Genomic DNA, 19813 nt, shown 5'->3' on the forward strand with positions numbered 1-19813 from the left:
ATTGTAATATTCTTTTTAATAAGTTGAGGACCTTTCATTTTTCTTCCTGTCCTTTATCCTGAATGCAGCTTATTTGGGTTTTATATTTCCCATCCATTTTTTTCTTCATTTTCTCCATTTTCTTCCATGTTTTTCCTTTTTTTTCTGCCAGACTTGTTGGAATTTAGCAGTCTCATTCCAGCATTTTTGCAAATCACATTTTATGTTACTGATTGTACCTTGCCTCTACTCAGCCTAACTCAAATACCATGGTGTTGTCACATTCTTGTTCAGGTGTGTGCTGTCCATTGTTTCTCTTAATTACAAACATGTAAATTCTTCCCTCGTCATATTCTTTATTGTCAGAGGAACTTTTGCTATTTTCACTGCTGCACCTGCTCTTTGTGTTTCGTGATCTTCCTTCCAGGGACTTTTTAAACTTGTCAGTATATTTCTAGTTTATTTATTTTCTAGGTGCTTCTAATTTTCTGACTGTCTTTTCATTTTTCTAATGTTTTCAATGAATATTTCATAATAATTTCCATTTATTTGACCAAGCACCCCATGATTGCCTCACTGCATTCTGATAGCATATCCTGGCAGGTGTCTTGATGATTTGGCACAACCGAAATACAATAACTATGTGGAACTCTGCCAACTTCTAATTTTTTAAGGTGAAAATGTCCCATTACCTACTTGTTTCTTTTTTGAGACATTCCAATAATAATAATAATTTTCTTTTTAATGTTCCCTTTGTTTACTCTGTTTGATCTTAATAGTCTATGTATTAGTCCTTTTGATTAAATGTTATGTCCATTATGTCTGCTTGTTTTGCCTTCCTTAATGCCACTTTATCAATATAATAATGTCCTGCTTGCAAATAAAAATCCTTTTTAATAAGGAGTCAAAGTTGTGTTCCTCTTATCTTCTCACTCCAACAAAAGATTGTTAATATTCGTTTGTGGGGTTACCACTGACCAACTGCAATACCTCAAGTGTAATCACATTTGCATTTACGGTTTTTGGTATGCAGCCAGCTTAATGAGAAAATGTTTTAAAAAAAATGTTTTATTTCTTACCTAACAGGGTACAATCAATTCCCCGGTAGCGTACTGTGCAGCTGTCTTAATGCTTTATTGCTTGGATTTTATCGTTATTCTAGTAGTCTTAATTCAACTTTCCTTGATTCCTCAGATGTCAGCAAGTTTGCAGCATTTTCTGATGTGTGATTCAGATTAACAGTCTAAATGCATTAGCGATTCCTTTAATCTCCACCGTACTATTTGAAGAAATCACAGCACCTATCTTTTTGAGTGCAATAACTTTTGAAAAGTTTTTCTAATGAAGAAACATTAGTCTATCTACCAGTGAATTCTTCACTTGTTGAACATCTCCATACTTTCCATAGCTCTCCCACACCACTAGGAGGCACTGGCTTCATCTTGACATCAGAAGGAATACTGGAGTGGCATTACCGGAGCCACATAGTGCCCACCTTGGCACCCCATGTCAATTCCCCATCCATTTTTTTCTGTGCCCTTAGAGGCCAAGCCAAGAACATGACATATCAATTTTGCGTTGTAGTGTAACAACTAAATTGAAAGTTTTTAGTATTGGTGGTCTATGACTCCCCTACACAGCTGGGAGATGGCCAGTATAAGTGAGGCATCCATGGGTAGATAGAGTATCCACCATGAAGACGATTACCAAAAGAAAGTAACTTTTTGATGAGTAATTCTACCCGCAATTGCCTCAAATGTAATTATTTATTTATTGTGATTATTATTGCTTACCCCATCACCGTTGTGACGTTATTTTTTAAATGGTCAGATCCGCCACGGTGTCCCAGGAGATCATTATGGTATCCAACAGATTTCTGCTGTAAGAAATTAAGTTCTGATTTATTTAACTCCTGGGATTTTTCAGCTTTTGGCCTATTCAATTTTTTTAATTACTTGTGATTGTGTCTCACTAACTAACTCTCACTCACTGTAAACTCTATTAAAATGGACTCAGTGCGCTAACTGAAGGTACCTGACTTTTAAAACAAGGTCTGCTGCTTTGGTGCTGGGATAAGAGGCCTAGGACTGGCTGCATACAAGCATGTGTGAAGGCTGAGCGAGTGGGACTACTATCAAGCTCAGCCCAGTATCTGCACCCAGCTAGCCAGTTGAAGAATGGACCCTTCAGGGATTGGTGCTGACCTGGCACAGGTCTTGCAATGTGAGTTGCCATCAATGGTGTACTTTTTTAGTGCTTAGCTGAAAATGGAATGTGCTATACTGTATTATTATAAACTGTGGGTGAAATTTGCACCAAAATACAATGTTGCATAGAGACTAGCCTGACGTACCGATCATGTGATAAAACGTATTATGAGTGCTGATTCAATGTACTTTTGTCATATCTGCACTGCTTCTGGCATGTTATTATTTGTCATATTTCCCCAACTGAGCTCCTAATTAGATTCCTGGCTTTTGTTCCCCCTGCTAGACCAAGTTAATTACTCTGCTCTACCAGATGGAACATTAAAGGCCTCCCCATAAAAAAGGCCCATTCGTCAGTGATTGGGCCCGTTCCAGGGAAAGGTAAGGATAGGGACAGAATCTGCATGTGATAATTACTTTTTACACTGTACCATCTCAAGGAGGACGAAGGGGAGAAGGCCAGACCCCTGGGGCCAATCACAGGGGCAGTTTTGGAGGGAAGGGACCAGAAAGCTGTGTAAGTTAAAAGCATGGTTTCAGGCTCTAAGAGAGGCCTTGCAGCAGGCCACTTCAAGTTGCCACCTTGAAATGTTCCAAAATGCTGTGCAGGAGGGTTGAGAGAGGGATGTAGCGATGATGTGTCATCCCAGGATTAGACAGACTTGCCTACCTTTTAGAACTTTCCACCCTCACTTAAAATTCTCTGCACAGGGGAGAGAAACAATGGATTTTGCAGGACCCTGACCAGAAGAACCCTGTCTGTGGTGCTGGAACACCCTGACCTCCCAAAGGCCTTTGAAAGGCACTGGAGGTATCGACCTACTAGGAGACCCTGGAGGACAAAGGTTCGCCTGGATCTTGTGAGGACTGGGCCTGCAAATGGGTAACTCTCATCAGAGGCCCACCCCCTGACTTCTGCAAACACATGGGTGCCCTACAAGGGCGCAAGGAGGCTATGTAATCTGAAGAGTGCAGATATGGAGGGTATTCGGCTGTGAGGGCTGCATGGTGCTACTCAAGGCAACCTCAATCTGAGGAGAATATTATGCACTGAACACAGGACAGGTGCTGAACATGAATTTACAGTATAGAAAAAGCGAGCTCCCCAAATATTTGCATAGAAACATTTAGAGGATAGGAGACATGACTATACCACCTCTGGTGGCTAGAGCCTGCCACCAGTAGCAAAAGATGATTTTTTTCAAAGAAATTGGCCCTGCGGAGACAGGAAAAATCCAGGGAGAAGTATGATACTAGGACAGACTGACCTGGATCAGGCCTATAGTAGTTCCTCCCATCCTTTAATTAAATGTCCCAGCAATCTCCACTACACCGTGAACCAAAGCAGCAAAAACAAGGCTGAGGAGAAAGTGTGCATGTCCTTCCCCCGTTTATTGCTAGCTGTCCATGGGGCCCTCCTTTTCCCAGGGAAAGATGCAACAGAGCAGAAGAGAAAGCTGCAATTCAACACTGGGGACCGAACAAGACAGGAGACTATGTTGGGCTCGCCTTCCATCCCATTGCCCATATCTGGGGAGGTAGGGGCCACCTGACCCTTAGGAGCCAGTATTGGCTACAACACAGTGGGTCTCATCCGTGGTCCCCCAAGGAACTTCACCGCATATGACCCTTCAGGGTTAGGCATCCAAGTTTAAAAGATAAACAAAAGGAGAACATGTGCATGAGAACACATGAAAAAAGAATATACCTCTAAGGATTGTTTTGGAAGGATTTTCAGCTTCATCTCTATTTTTACAATAACTAGTCCAGGCTCTATTTGATCCCTTTGGCTCAGGTGCACTCCTTGGTTCACAGGCTTGGCTTAATTTTGAAGATTTCCCATCTGATTCTGTTTCAGCATATGAGTTTATAGGAGCCCTAATTAACACCACTGTCGGCCTGTGAAATGGATGTCTAATTTGAGGGGTCTGCTGGACTGGGACGAGATTCTGGCAAACCTATGGTTTGAATTTTAGGGCACCATTACAGGCTACATTTGAAACCTTGGTGCAGTATCTCCTGAGTTGTTAGATTCCTCAATCTAGAATTATGAGATACTCATTAAAGTTCCTTCCAATATTCAGGTTTAACTCTGCTGGTGGTTGATAAAGGAGACTTTAGTCTTCTCAACTTGTAGTTATGACTACCAATGCCAGCTGCAGGGGCTATGGTGCTACACTGGGCATGCCCCCTGCCAGGGTATGTAGTGTGAATTGGAGATAAGTATGCCCTTGTATTAGATCTAGTTGAGAGCAGTGTAGATGTCAATGTTTTGCAGTTCGAAACAGAAGGAGTAGGTGCCCTTTTTGTCATCAGGTATTATATGAATCAGTAAGAGTGCAGAATAACTACTTCCTTGGCTCAGTTGGCAAAGGTTCTTCATTTGTAGGTGGAGATTAATCTTCTTTCAGTAAGAGAATTGTATTTTTCTGGCTCTGAGAATATTCCAGTAGATCCGTTGAGTTAAATGCTCCTCTCCTCAATTGACTTTCCTCTGAGCTCTGATATCTTTTAGGAGATTATGGAACTGTATGGTTCCTCCATTGCTGGACCTGTTCGCATCCAGACAGAACAGTCTCCTACATGTCCAAGGATGGATACCATGTCATTGCTGTGGTCACCAGAGCTGTTGCTTGCTTTCTCTCCATTTACTCTCTTAGGGCACTTCAGAAGGTCTGTAAGGAGGGATCTCTGTTATTCTGATAGCTCTTCTTCTCAACCTCATGGATGTGCTTCCAGAATGTTGTCTTCCTCTGTCTCCTTTACTTCGTCAGTGGCCCCTTATCTACAGGTCTCAGTTGTCCAATCTGATGTCATAGAAGCAGATAGGCTTGGTCCTCTGCATTTGTGAGTCTGTGAAGGTGGTGGGGGCTCTGCAGCAATATAGGCACCCCTTGACTCCTAGAGCCTATGTTAACTATTGGTGGTCAATCTGAAACTGGTGGGATGCATTTAACCTTTGACTTTGATTTCATGAATATCTTTGATTTTTTTTTAAAGTTGGGGTCAAGCTAGGGTTGGCTGTTCCTCTTTTTGTTGGCCACCATTAGTGCATTTTGGGATCACTAGGGTAGTTTGGCTGCTGTGAATGGTTATACCTATTCCCTACTGTAATAATTGGAATTAAGAAGGCATAGGGTGCAGCCAGTAAATCCTTTTTGGCATCTGCTTCTTGTACTTAAGGCATTTAGGTAAAATATTTTTGAGTGCTTTGAAACTGTCTCCGATTTAGTTTTTGGGTTAAGATTACATTTACGTTTGCTATAACTCTGAACAGTTATTTGGGTGAACTAGGGACCCTAATATTTATGGACCATTACCTTTCGTGTTTGACTATTTTTGGATCAACTCTGTTTTAATTACAATTTTTCAATACGGAAAAGTAATAGATAAATTCACTTTCATCCTGGAGGCCCGCCGGAAGCAGACTTTGAAAAAGTAACTCACTGAACACCCCTCCCATCCTCTCCCCCAGCACTCACAGGTAAAGAAACAAACACTTTATTGACTTTTGGAGTGTCTCTATTGCTTAAGTGAATTTACTGTTTCCTCCATCTGCTGTAAGGTAAGTCTTTAAAAACTCTTATCTAATCAAGTGGTTTTCACTTGGCCTGGCCGACAACAACTTCAGGTATTTAGGGAACGTTAGTTCTTTAAATTATGTGGCAAGAAAACAACTTCAGGCATACATAACAACTTCAGGTAATTAGGGAACGGCAGTTCTTTAAAATATGTGGCAAGAAAAGAACTATGAGAGGACCTCGTTTGCAAGATCTTTATCGAACTATTGGTCACCCTGTGCCTCATCTGCACGTACTGCATGAAGTCTGTTTTGGAGAGACCATGTTCTTTTATTTATTGATCGAAGGGGATAATACCTGCTGTACAAAATACTTTGCCAGCTTGCTTAAATCCTGCTCTCTACCAGTTCCAGATTGATCCCCAGAAAAGGTAAGAGTAAGGTCAGGATGAAATATTATTGGTGTAAGCAATGATGGAACTGTCATCAGACATTTCTTCCCTGCAACTTTTTCCCCAAACTACTAGAGTGGACTTAGTACCCGGGAGAAGTACAGTCCGAAGCCCTGTGTCTCATATGTAAGCGGAGAACTGTCTATATGTGTGCATCTGCCACTAACCTATCTAGGAAACATAATGCTTCGTCAATATCTCTCTACCTCATTGCACCATGTTTCCAAGCTGGGCGACATGGTAATATTATGTGAGGTTAGGAATTTCTAGCCTGCCCTTCTTTGAGTACCTATGTGCCAACTTGTGGTGGACGCATGGGTTTTGACCATCTGAGTCAAAGCTATTCACATCTCTTTGTAGTTATTTTTAGTATATTTGGGGTGGTTGAAGGGGGAGCATTTGGAACACAAGCAGTATTTTGGGGAAGGTGTTCATTTTTAGGGCAGCTTATCTCCCCAGTAAGTACAGCTTGTAATGCACCCATGTGCTGAGATCTTGTCTTATTAGTAAAGGAAGCTATAGTAGTTAAGGGTAGTTGTTGTTGAGAGGCTGTTTGCTACCAGTAACCCTAGGCAGGGTCCATAGTGTGTTGCTCATGCGATTGAAAGCTGGGGGCGAAGCACTTCTTGCTGCTCCTGAGGGACACAACATTGAGTATGTGTGACTTCTACAGGTTTAGTTTGAACCCTTGAACATCGCTGACATTCTTCATTTCCTCCACTAAAACAAGCAAAAAGAGTGAATGGGGTCTGTAAGAGGACAATCATATCATCTTCATATAAACATATTGTGTTTCTGCCCAACGATAAACCCTTGAATTTATCCCGAAAGCGCTTTAAGAGTCTCTATTATGTAGGGCCAATTTGCACTACTGAACACTTTCTCAGCCTTAATGGCAAACAATATGGCATTCTTTGCCGACCTATTCAGATTATCAAGGATATGAAGTATCTTTTTTGTGTGGTCTGTCCCTTTTTCGCCAGGATGAAACCTGCCTGGTGTGGGTCTATCAGAATGGGCATTTAGGGGTATAGCTTAGATGGTAGGATACTAGTAACGATCTTTGCAACTATGTTAATGAATGAAATAGGTCTGTATGAACCACAGTGCAACAGGTTTTTACCAGCCTTAGGGTTGACCACTATGGGTGCTTCTAGCAGTAATGCTAGAAGCACCCATAGCAAGAATGTTGTGAGAGTTCTTCTGTTAGTAAACAAGTAGGTGTTAAGGTTTGGCTGAAGGTTTTGTGGAAGCATGGTGTGTATCCATCTGGCCCTGGGGATTTGTTAGAGTTTAGTTTGTCAAGGGTGGATATGACCTTGTCTAGTGAAACTGGTATCTCGAAAATCTCCGCCTGCTTTTGAGTCAAATTGGCTACATAAGGTAAGGTTCAATAATAGTAGCATTTTCTAAATTCTATTTGGTCATGTCAGAGACCTCCCCGCCGAGCTAGTTTATAACTGACTTTATTCTTTCTTTTGTTATCTTAGTACAGAGTCTATGGGTTAAGAGTGTCATACTTTTGTTAACACTGAGATACAGCATGTGTTTGAGTCAGAGCATCACATACTCAGCTCTGTCCATCTCTAGGTTTTTGAGTTGAGCACGTATATATTTCAGTTTGTGCCAGTTGTGCTCCAGTTATCTTATGTATTGCCTCTTTTTGGTTTGTCTCTTTTTTTCTTTCCTATCCTTATTCTCATTGGCAAAATGGCTATCAACTCCCTCTAATAATTGATTTTAAGGATTCCCAAAGAATACTTGTAGATACTTCCCCTGTGATACTGTCAGACATACACTGGGCAACTGAGGACTGTATTGCAGCCTTGTGAGTGTCTTGCTTTATTATCCTGTCTCAAAGCCTTCAGGGGACAAATTGGCTTCTGTCACCAAGAAGTGAACATTAAAACATGGTTGGATAAGGAAATATCTTCTATTTCTATCCTAACTTTATATTGTATGGGTGCCTTGCCTAGAAAATAGTCTAGACATGCATAAGTTCTGTGTGAGGCTGAGAAGTGGGTGAAGTCTATATGTGAAGGATGTTTCATCTTACAGATATCCTCCATTCTGGCCTCTTTGAGTCATGTTATCTCTTTGTTAGTAAAGGCCGCTATCTTCTGAACCTTTCACCAGATCGGTCTTCCTTGTTATCTGAGATGAGGTTGAAACCTCCCCCAATCACGTCTGATCTGTTGAGTGCCTTTATAACATCTGAGATCTCAAGTTTCAAGAATATTTATTGGCCTCATTAGAGGCATATTGCTTGGGGTGAAACACTAGGCCCCAAGTCTCACTCTGTAAGTGAATACTCTGCCTCACATCTCAGTCACGTTTTTACCAAGCTAGCTTCCCCTGGAATGTATTTAAAAGAAGTATCCCCACCCCTTGCTTTTTTGCTGCTACAGAGGATAGAAACTGTCTGAGGAACCAGCACATGTTTAACCAATGCCAGTCTTTGATGAGGAGATTGGTCTCTTGAATAAGACAAATTTCCCAATCTGCCTTATAGAGCAACAATAGCACTGCCAGTCATGTTGCCAGACTAATCAGGTCTTGGGCAGTTAAACAAATTACTATGATAGATGTTGTAAAAGCATTTCACATATATTTCCTTGGTTATAATCACTTGGCTGGAAAGAAGCTTGACATCTTGGCATGTCTTCACAACTCCGTGGGCCAGGACCCATGACCTATCACAGATGATCTGACAGTATTGGTCTCAGACTTACGCTTGTGACCCCACTTGCTGCTTTAGAGCTTGGAACAGTCATTTTGTCATGTAGATCTGGGCACACTCTAAACAGCCCCTCCTAGCAATTCCTCAACCAAGCTGGAGGCCGCCTGGCACTCAGAGGTATGTAATGGCTGCTATTTTTGGCCTCTCCCAGCCTCACTCAATTCTACACACAGGTCCTTGTCAGAGTATTGACAAGCACATCTTTCCCAGTCACCATCATGACTATGAATCTTTTCTCCCTATTTTATACATAACATTACTTTCTCATTTTCTTGTGTCTTAGGATGTGGTGGCTCCCACTATTGGACTGATAGATCTTATTTGGCTGGTTTGAATTTCATTTAGATAGATGTGAGGCATTCTTTCCAGGTTTTCTAACCTCTATAGAGGCTTTCTTTAAAGCTGATGTATTATTTCTTTCTTTTGGTTGTGGCATCTGGATGGTAATAATTTTGTTTCTGCCGTCAGTGGATGGATCCTTCTGGCCACCCACCTTGCCCAGGAATACACTAAAGATCCACAATAGGGGTGGGGCTGCTCCTGTGGCAGAGTGTGGCAAAGTGTATAGGTGTTTTGTAGTTGGACATTTGCAGGGCTGCTACCGGGCATCCCCTGGCACTTTTGTCTCCCATTGTAGGTTGAACGTTTCTGCTGTTTGGGGTTCTGTCCTTAGAGTGGCTGTTTCTCTTTCTTCTGCTGGACCATTCTAGGTTCTTTGGGTCTGAATCACGAATGTAACTTACATTTTTGAGTAAATTTACTCTTTTGAGTCAACTTACTACTTTTCTGTATTGTATTAAGTCCAGCACTACACATGGGCAACCACTGATACTGCCACGCCCTCCCACAGAAAATAATGGAGGTAGCGGCTCACTACAAAAGTGCAGTTTGTGAATATTACTGTGTAATACATGTTGCAGTACTATTGTAGTACTAAAAAATATAAGAAAGTGCAGTTTGTGAATTGGACCATTTTTGCTTTCTGTTGGCCTTTGTACTTCATTACATTTGATTCACTTGTGTGTATATATGATTGTCTCAGTGTATGTTTCTGCTGATATCCTTACATATGAGGACTGCAACAAGAAGGAGGGACGAAATAGTAATGATCAGATTACTTTTGACTAAAACTAATCTTCATTACTCTTTCTGGTTGTTGTCCTGCAACTCATCTTGTTATTTACAGGAGATGCAAGGAGGTGGGGGAGGTTTAAATACATCTATATCTCTATATGTTTATCTTCCAGGTGAGTCAAAGTTTTCATAGGAAGAGCATTTTTTATTTTGTGAATAACTTTGGAACTGTTTGACGAATCTTCAGGAATTTTTCCCAAAATAAAGTTCATCCAGCTCCGCTCTATCCAGGAAAGGGTGATCTACCATGCAGGGGCCGAGAAAAAGGGGACTCAAATCAAAATAACTTTTCCCCCTGCAATTTCCACCTGAAAAATTAGACAATGGTATAGAAAAAAAGAGGTTGAGCATAATTCCCCAAATTCGGCAGAAAGCTAGATATGTACTGTGATTTGCTGTGAATCCATTCAGCTGTTTTGGAGAAAACAATCTTAAAAAAATAGAGATATGTGGATGGTTAGCTCCAAGGGACTCCTGTGGGAGTGCCACAGGAAAGCACATCAAAAAAGTACAGCTTTTTGACTGAGGCTTTTTTTTTTTTTTACTGTCCACCTGTTTGGTCCCACGGGACACCCATGGAAACGCGGTGCCCCACAGGACAGAGCCCTCTCATTAACTGGTAGCAACATGAAAGCAAATGTTACTGGTGCCATTACAGGGCAGGGGAACGAGGTTCCTGTTCCTGGAACTAAAATCAAAAGGAGGTATTAGAAGGCAGTGTAGGTGTAACCTGATTGCTTGCCCCTCATAGGGGGCTCCAGAGGGACGCCAGATGAGGTTAAAAAAAAAAGTAGTCCGCATTGTGATCTTGATGGGATTGGGGTCTGTGACCAGGTAACTGCTTGTAGGGGTGTTGACTGCTCATGGGAAGGTTGGGTGCAGGTACTGTTCACAACTCCCCCCCCAAACCATTGGCAGCAAATGCATCATAATAATAAATGTATGTTAAAAACCCACAAAAACCCACTTAAAACCAAAGATTAACGTGGTGTTATATATGAGAAAGGCAGTAAGATGTTAGCATGCGTTAAAAAAACTTAAATATTTACTGAAAAGCATCACATTTTAAAACAAAAAAACGACTAATACTCCAGCTAAATGTAACTGACATAAGTATAACTTGCGCCACTGTGATGCACTGCTTATGATCTCACATATTATATCACTGATGATATCTGAAATGTATGAGGGTGCAAGTTATATCCATGCTTGTTACGTTTTCTTGGTTTTAAATCTGTAGTTCTTTTATTATTAGAAGATTTACATATCACCTCCCTTTTCTTCAGTGAATTTCTAAGTTTTTCTTTTTAATGTAAGATAAAATCCTACTACCTTACTTACAAGTAACTCCACTTTAATCTTTTTTCAGAGAAAATATATATATATATAGCTCAAAGCAGTACCATTTCACACATACATATACATACATACATACATAAATGTGTGTGTATGTATATATATTATCCAGTGGCGGTTACCACTGGTTAGTTATACTTAGAATAGTGTTCCCAAATGCATTTTTTGGTTTGCTTATATCTTTGGCGCAGTTTGACAAATCTTCACAAAACTCCCCCCTCCCCCACAATTTATTTTTCACCTCTGTTCCTTTCTGAAAAAAGTTCCAATTGGACCTTTAGACGCAGCTACAGCCCAAACCACTGAACAGATTTACATCAAATTTGCCAGAGAGCACAGCCTTGGTCCAGAAATAGTATTTTTTGTGATTTGGTATAAATCCATTCAGCAGTTTTTAGCAATTAATGCTAAAAAAATGTGAATATTTAATGCCACAGAGGCTCCATGGACCCAAGAGATCTCCTAAAAAATGAAGTGGTGGCAGAAGTCCTGAAAAAAGCAAAAAAAGGCATAGGGGACAGGGTAGGGTTATCTTTGTCATTACTCCATCTTGTGCCTTCTGTGTGGTGGGTTTTATTCACCCGGCTCCTGTAACTCTTCCCTTGTGGTGCCTCCCTGCCCCGAGTATTGCCAGTCATGCTTCCCTGCAGGTGCATTCCAGTCCCGAGCTGTATCTGTGGCTTCCCCCTTACAGGAAGCCTGAACCATTGACTCTCCTGTTTTGTTGCTGTGCAAGTTTTGTCTAGTTTGTACCTGCAGATATCATGTGTCTATTTGGGATAGTCACCTTTTCACTGTGAACCACTGAGTTGTACCACCATGCATTTAGGGTTCCGTTGTACTTGTTATTGTTGTCAATTATTGTTTGCACCTGCTAGGCATCATTGTTATGTTACACATGATTTTCCCCAGGTTCACTGGAATATTCCATTCTTCCACATACCCTTCTGGAATACTCTTGGCTCCCAGTATAAATACCCCCTCTAGACTCTGCTTGTCCTCGAACCTGTTCCCAGCATGCACAAGCATCGTTCCTGCATTCACCTTCCAGTGATTCAGTCCTGCCCAAGTCTCTTCCCTGCACTCATCTCCTTAGTGGCTCAGAGTTTCCAGAGTTCTAATCTTCCAAGTCTTTCTGATGATTCTGTAATTCTGGCGCCTGCAGTGCGTCCAGTGTCTTCCTTCATGAGCTATGATTTCTCCTCTTCTTGAGCTTCTTACATAGAGTTTCCTGCCACCTTCGGTTTACTGTTTGAGTACTGTCAAGGCTAAGTACTTTACTCTCAGGTTAGAGTGCACTAATCCTTAGACTAATAATATTTCAAGACTTAGGGCCTAATTAGGAGTTCAGCAGACAGGGAGACCCGTTCGCCAAACTTCAGGCGGGGAGGTTGCTGACACACTGGCTATCTCCCTGCTGGACCCATTAAGACTTTCCAGCTAGGCTGACTGGCGGAGACAGAGGTTTCTGCCAGTCAGCCTAGCGGGAAAGTGGCGGCAGCACTGTCTCTAGCTCGTAATCGAGCCGGTGCCAGTACTGTTGCCTGCAGGGTGCACCAGTACCCTCGCAATGTTCACTGTCTCCACAGCAAACAGCAAACAGCAAATATTGCGAGGTTGCTGGGCAGGGGGACCCCTGCACTGCCCATGCCAGGTGCATGGAAAGTGCAGGGGGCCACCTATGGCCACCTGCAGCTGTTTTCCGCCAGCCTTTTCATGGTGGTGAAACCGTTGTGAAAAGGCTGGCAGAGAACTAGGCTGATTTTGACCTGCTATCAACCCATCAGAATCACCTATCCCGGCGGAGACGGCGGAACCCTGGCGGTCAGACAGCCAGGATCTTAATGTGGCAGTCAGACCACCACAGCAGCAGCGGTCCTGACCACCACCGCGAGGCTGGCGGTCTTAAGACTGCCAGTCTCGTAATGGGGCCCTAATTCCCTAAAGGTGTGAGCACATTTTGGGTTTTGAACATTGTTGAAGTACTTGAATCCCCTGCTTGAGGCCCACCGGTCTGGACTCTTTTGTTGTAGCGCTCCAAACTCTTTATACACAAACTGAAAGTTTGTCATGTTTCGTGACACATTGTATCTAGTACCTTAGGACAAGTTCCTAGAGACTGAAGATGTATTTGTGTAGAATCAGAATCCTGCGCGTTTCGGGGTACTTGAACATCACCAGTAATGTTTGAATAGATTTATGCTCTTGTTCATTCAATATTTATGATGATGCCTGTAAGTGTACCAGATGTGGAAACTATTGATTGAGATTTTACATAAGGAACAGATGGGTAACATTGTCTTTTGTTGTTTTTAGTGTATTGCATCTGCATTGAGGATATCGAGGTCCAGCGAGTCCCAACCCTTCTAGGCAGTGCACGAGGCAGCTCAGCATTTCCCACAGTGACAGGAGTTAATCTTTTTCTTGTTTTATCCCATTCCCCTTTCCCCTCTGGGGGCAGTCTGTGGAACTAGACAGTTGTTGCTTGTTACACTAGGCTGCCACAGCTGGGATTAGAAGTCCAGCATCCCCCTGTGGTTGGAACCAGGTGAGTGAGTGACAACCTTGATCCCCTAGGCCAGGTAGTGGGGTCCAAAAGAGACCCCGCCTGGGGCCAAAATAAATGTTCTTTTGAATTTTGCCACAAATCCCTGAGGATCCACAAATCAGCAGCAAATTAGTGGCAACTTTAAAATAGAAAATAACTCCGGCTCCCACCCTTATTTTCATAAAACCACCGGGTGGGTGGCAGAGAATGTTTACTTTTGGGGAAGAGGATCTCAACCCCCTGAGCTCAGGTACAAAATGTGGGGGGAGGGGGTGTGTGTGGTGTGTAGTGTGTATTTGTGTGTTGAAATGTAAGTCTGCTAGACACCCGTCAAGGTTTTTACCTCACATTTTAGGATGATAAAGAGGAAAGGGTAGAAGGTAGAGTAATGTCTACTATACAAGTGTATATCATTATGCAGTTCACTAAGGAGTTTCCATAAACATTCTCTTTTCTAGACATACGCTTTGGGTTCTACAACAGACCTAGGGAATATGGTGGTGGTGACCAATTACAAATGTGTTACACAGTGTGTGTGCTATGTAGGTCGGTCCATACAAATGAGCTGAGTCTAGACACACACCATCATTGCTCCAAAATAACAAAGTGAGAACTAAGGTCACCATCAATTCACTGGCCCTTGTAAAAAGTAATTGAACAGTAGCCAGGATTTCAAACATAGTGTCTCATTGGCAGTGAGGATTCTGATAACCCTGCCCTCACTTGGCTTCCTGCCCCTTTAAAAACATACAAACACATATCTGTTGACCAGTGACAGACTTTTAGCTGTTATCCTGCTGCTGGCCTTCGAAAAGGAACCCACACACAACCATTATCTGACATCCTGCCATTTCCACTCAGCCCTGCAGATATCTTACTTCACCTTAAAAAAACTAAAATTGTCCCTACGACCCTACTACCTAAAATTGTGCCTGCTACTTTTCTCACCTTTCCAAAAGTCAATACTTGGCATCCAAACCTCCATAAATAGTTATTAGTTCACATCTGGAATCCTGCTATTCGTAGACCACAAAATAGATTCCCCGGTATCTGGTCTCTTCCCACCCTAAAACAGATTCCCATGCCTTGAATCCTGACAGCAAAATCTTACCTAATATGAGGCATCCCACTACACCCACCCTCAAAAAAAGACATCCATAACTGTAGTTCTACTAATCTCTCATCACAAAACAGACCCTTGTACCCTGCTCCCTATTATGCCCTCATCCTCACAAGAGTGAGACCTGTCCCTAGCTTCCTGGCATCCCCATGCTATTTCCAAACCTAGGTCTTGCCATGTGCATGCCCCCAAAACAGATTCCATATCTGAGAAACTTCTAACCCCAGTGCACACCATATTCTGGCACATTGACTCCCCCGAAACTGACCTATTTAACTTGATTTTTGCAACCCCTCACCAGGGGAGCATATATTCATCCCTGGTGTGCTATGCTGCCCATTCCAACATGAAGGGTGTCTGATGTAAAAACAACAAGGAGATGGATGGAATGCTTTAATCCATCTCAGCCACTGGCAATCGCTTGGGCTGCATCCCAAACCACAGTTTTTGCCCCACATGCCACCTCAATTTTGACCCAGCCATATGCACATCAGTCTTGACCCTGTTTCTCATGGGAACAGTCCAGCCCAAACTGCTAGGTCAGGTCCTCCCTGAACCAGTACACTAGCAACCAAGGACCAGTTTCACCCTTGTTATTGGCTCTTCAGCAGTGTACAGCTTGGTTCCATTAGTACAGTGAACCTGGGAATCACGTCCGGGCATACCAGGCAGAAATAGGGCATCAAATGCAAAAACAACAAGGTGTTGGCTGGAATGCCTGAATTAAGTTTAGCCACTGGCAATCATTTGGGCTGCATCCTTCAGCATATTCTTCCCCAGCCTGGTTCACACATACTGAGGCAGCTGCAGACTACAGGTGTCCATGGAGACATGCCAAAGGATTTGCACTGACATTGTGATTTTTGTGTGAGCTTTGTAACAAGCATTAGCTTTTTTTTTTCAAAAGAGTCTAGTTTGAGATTTTTTGTGAATCACAAAATTACTATAAATCAGTCTGTCTAAGGCCTCAGTTTTACCAGTTTCTTAAGTACATTTTTGTGGTTGTTCTCTGAAAACTCACCACTCTCCATTTCTTCCCTTCAAGCTCCAATATTGGTGAATGGGTCTGATTTGGGATGTTTTTAGAAGAGATAAGACCTGTACTTTGACTCTTTGTAGGAGAACGAACTGGTCCACTTTGGCCACGCAGCAGAGGATTTTTGTGTGTCTTCTGGTCATCTGAGACATGTCGGAGCCCTAAGGAGAAGATATTTTCATAGAAATTATATTCTGTAGGCATTATCTGGATTATTGTTTTCACTAATACTAAAGTTCAAATTGTCTGTCTAAAAGAGGACAAGCTAGATGTATGTGGGCAATTCTTAGACATCTAAACCAGTGGTTCCCAACCTGTGGTCCTGGGACCCCCCGGGGGGTCTGCGAAGCCTTCTCAGTGAGTCCGCGACTGCTTAAAAAATTAAAAATTATTTACAAATATTGACAAATTAGGTCCCAATCATACAGTAATGACTCAGTGGGGGTACCCGGATTCCAATGATGATTCAGTGGGGGTCCCTGGGTTTCATTAATGATAAAGTGGGGGTCCACAGAAGTCAAAAGGTTGGGAACCACTGATCTAAACAAAGGCCCTAACTCAACTATGATGATCATTTCATGGTAATTAGAACAACAACAACAAAAAAATAAGTTCTATGTAGAACTTAAAACGTTTGTAAGAAAAAGGAGGAACTATTGACAGATATCATTTTAACACATTAAATGTAGTGAACAGTTCAGTCACAAATATTATTTTATTGTAATTGTATTGCTGACAGCACCCAATAATGAGAATATGAAAAAAAATCATAAGACCATATACAAATGTATTTTTATAACTGAAAATGATTCTATACAAAAATAATAAAGGCAAAACAAATACATTTAAATTTGAAGAAATTCCTAAGTATGTAAATTAGGAAGGAACATGGCCTGGCCACGGCCAGGTATAGAATACTCCTGATCTCTCACTGGTAAGGACAATTAAATGGTTGTATCCTTACACAGAAGTCATCTGGGCCAGTCTCGAGCCTAAATGGAGGAAAGAGATGATGGAAGGCAGAAAGCTGATTTTCTACTTTAATGAGGTAACAGTTACAGGCAGGTAATTGAACACCTCAGCACATCAAAAGAGAACTAAAATGGCTGTCCGGAGATCGATCTTAAGCGGCAGTGGATGATAGAGGGCCCAGGATGTCATAATCTGTGGCGTACAACAGGAACCTACCCTTTCCCCCGAGAGACATGGGAGCAGTGCCGTGTATCCAATGTCTGTAGATGCACAGTGTGGAGAAACTGAGTGGAGCAAGCAACACAGCCCTGATAAAGTTACTGGTAACAACAGATCCTATCCATGAAAGTAAACTGGACCAGATTTTTGGTGCCATCATCCAAGTCAACTGCTCCACCCTACATAGTCGTCAAGGGAAGAATGGTTGGAAATTTAACAACATGAGGACTACCTGAATAAAGCAGCATCACTGAAGGACCCACAACACGAGGGCTACAGGTGCTCAAGGAAGATATTGCAACAGTGAGCTTGAAGGAGAGGGGGGGATCATCGCTGCACAATGAGGATATGCTGCCCAATGTATTGATTTGGAAAGGCTTTGGATGCCATCCCATTTTGGACTCTTACTAAAAACGGAGGACAATAATTTTAACATAATCAAAAGGTTTTAAGTTTTTAAGAGTGCAGCCACAACACTGTAGCGGGAAAGATCCATGGCAGGACAAATTGACACAGAAACATGGTGTAGTTTAGAGGTATATCAGAGTTTGGTTTGAGACAATAGTTAAAGTCTGTGTTTGAGGAATCATTCCCTAAAAGTTCCCCTGATTTGAGGGTACAACCTTTGAGGTGCCTGGGACTGCAGGTTTCCTCCTGGAGGGTATCAATCTTGGAAGCTAGCCGTGTTCCCGCATTTCACATCCTGTGCACGTTGCTCCCAGGCTTTCCTTTCTTTTTACATCCCAGGACACTAATCTTTCTACTCTGACAGTGTACCCCTTCCTTCACTCACATGTTTACTCTCCCACAACCACAGTGAACTCAGCCACATCTCACTAAAAGACACCTTCCAGGGATTTCCCCTCTATATTTTTTAACTTTCCAGGCCCCAGCCCCTACATCCACTCCTCTTAATCCAACCCTCTCAATTGCATTACCACTTTCCTTACAAAGATCTGCAGCCTAGAAGACACGGGTATTGGGTGAGACTATGTATCCTCTATTTTTGAGGATGTGTGAACCCACTAGAGTGGAGAGCAAATGGATGTCCCTGATTTTTAAAATGTGTGGTGGTCTCCAAAAGAGGACTAAATATTAACTGGATACAGATGTTCAAAACCTCTATTGTCTCTTATTTTAGCTTTATATTATGAGCCAGTCTGTTTGGGATATGTTTTGGTCCATGAGAAACATCTGAATAAAATAAAGTTAAACAAAAATAATGTACATTTGAATATACATTTCAAAGTGTTAAAGCTGTGTCATCAAATTTAGAAGTTAACAATATTTATATAAAATCTAAAACTCATATATATCAACATGCTCACACCCAGGCAACCCTGGATGGGGAAGACCCTTCAAAATGCCTACCCAGTCTATGTCCCCAAATCTCTTTGTACTGGAGCATTCTTCAGGGCAGTACTGGAATCAGCGTTAGGTCACCATTTTAGTATACTGCCCTACATAAACTAAATAGGGCATTAACCACTATTCTGAGCACATGGGGCCATTTCATATTCCATATACACTGCAATACTTGTTGATAAAATCACTGTGCCTTTCAAAACAGACTGTGCATGTAAAGCTCGTATATGGGAAGATCTCTAAAGTCCAAAATATTTTTTCTGATAAACTATCTTGGACCGGTAACAATTTAAGAGGGCCCATTTGTATATACATGGAAAGAAATTTCTTCTAAGATAAATGATTTAACTTTTGGTTTAACATAATTGCGTTCATAGGTTAATGAATGTGCACTAAAGAAATAAAAAGTATTTGTCAGTCATTTCACCAAGACAACATGTAACATAGTTGCTATGCAAGCTGGTTGAAAATACATGTGCCTCACAATAATACATTTCCTTATTTCACTTAATCATCCTAGTACTTGTTTTCTGAATAGTACATTTGTTATTGCTATGAGATCATTCATTTAATCAAAACACCACCTGCCTCCAAAGATTGCTATATACTTACAATGCCTGCTGGAAACTTCAATTACACAGCCCCTCGTAACAGTATACCAACGAGGGTGTCAGAATGTTATGTCTATTGGGTGGTCTGTGGAGTGCGTCTTCACAAAAGTACTTGGGGTTCAGGGTTCAGTTTCCAGTGCCAGGCATGAGGTGCCAAATTGTTCATTGAATGTGTGTGGGGGGTACCCCGCTATCTATTTATATGTGTGGGGCTATGTCTTTAATTCATGTGCAATGCCTGGGGATTCAGAAAACTATGCACTTGGATTGGTTATGTCAGTACAACAGTTAGAGTTCAACGTTGGGGATTGAAGCATAGATACTCTATGTTCCAGAAATGATGCAATAAGGGTTTCCCCTAAGCTGTGAATTTGTTTTCTGTCTAAGATATGAGTTGTTTCAACTCTCGGAAGTATCACAATCTTTGAAGACTCGTGCTAAAAGAGGGGGACTTATCCTTTTTCAAACGGAGAGCTATGAGTTATTACTCTGCCTCCAACAAGTGGAATGTAAGCTCTCAGTCATGGGACGTCATACCCTCCTGTGCACCCAAG

The 19813-nt window shown here is 41.9% G+C and overlaps 1 protein-coding gene across 1 annotated transcript in view; it reads right to left on the reverse strand.

Moving 5' to 3' along the window:
- CAP2 (cyclase associated actin cytoskeleton regulatory protein 2) overlaps positions 1-19813 on the reverse strand; it is a 420383-nt gene that overhangs the window by 41805 nt on the left and 358765 nt on the right. Inside the window, exon 9 of the mRNA XM_069218426.1 lies at positions 16078-16253. Coding sequence (XP_069074527.1) covers positions 16078-16253 — 176 coding nt within the window. The remainder of the gene's footprint in view (positions 1-16077; positions 16254-19813) is intronic.

This window comes from Pleurodeles waltl, chromosome 2_1, assembly GCF_031143425.1.
Source record: "Pleurodeles waltl isolate 20211129_DDA chromosome 2_1, aPleWal1.hap1.20221129, whole genome shotgun sequence".
NCBI lineage: Eukaryota > Metazoa > Chordata > Amphibia > Caudata > Salamandridae > Pleurodeles > Pleurodeles waltl.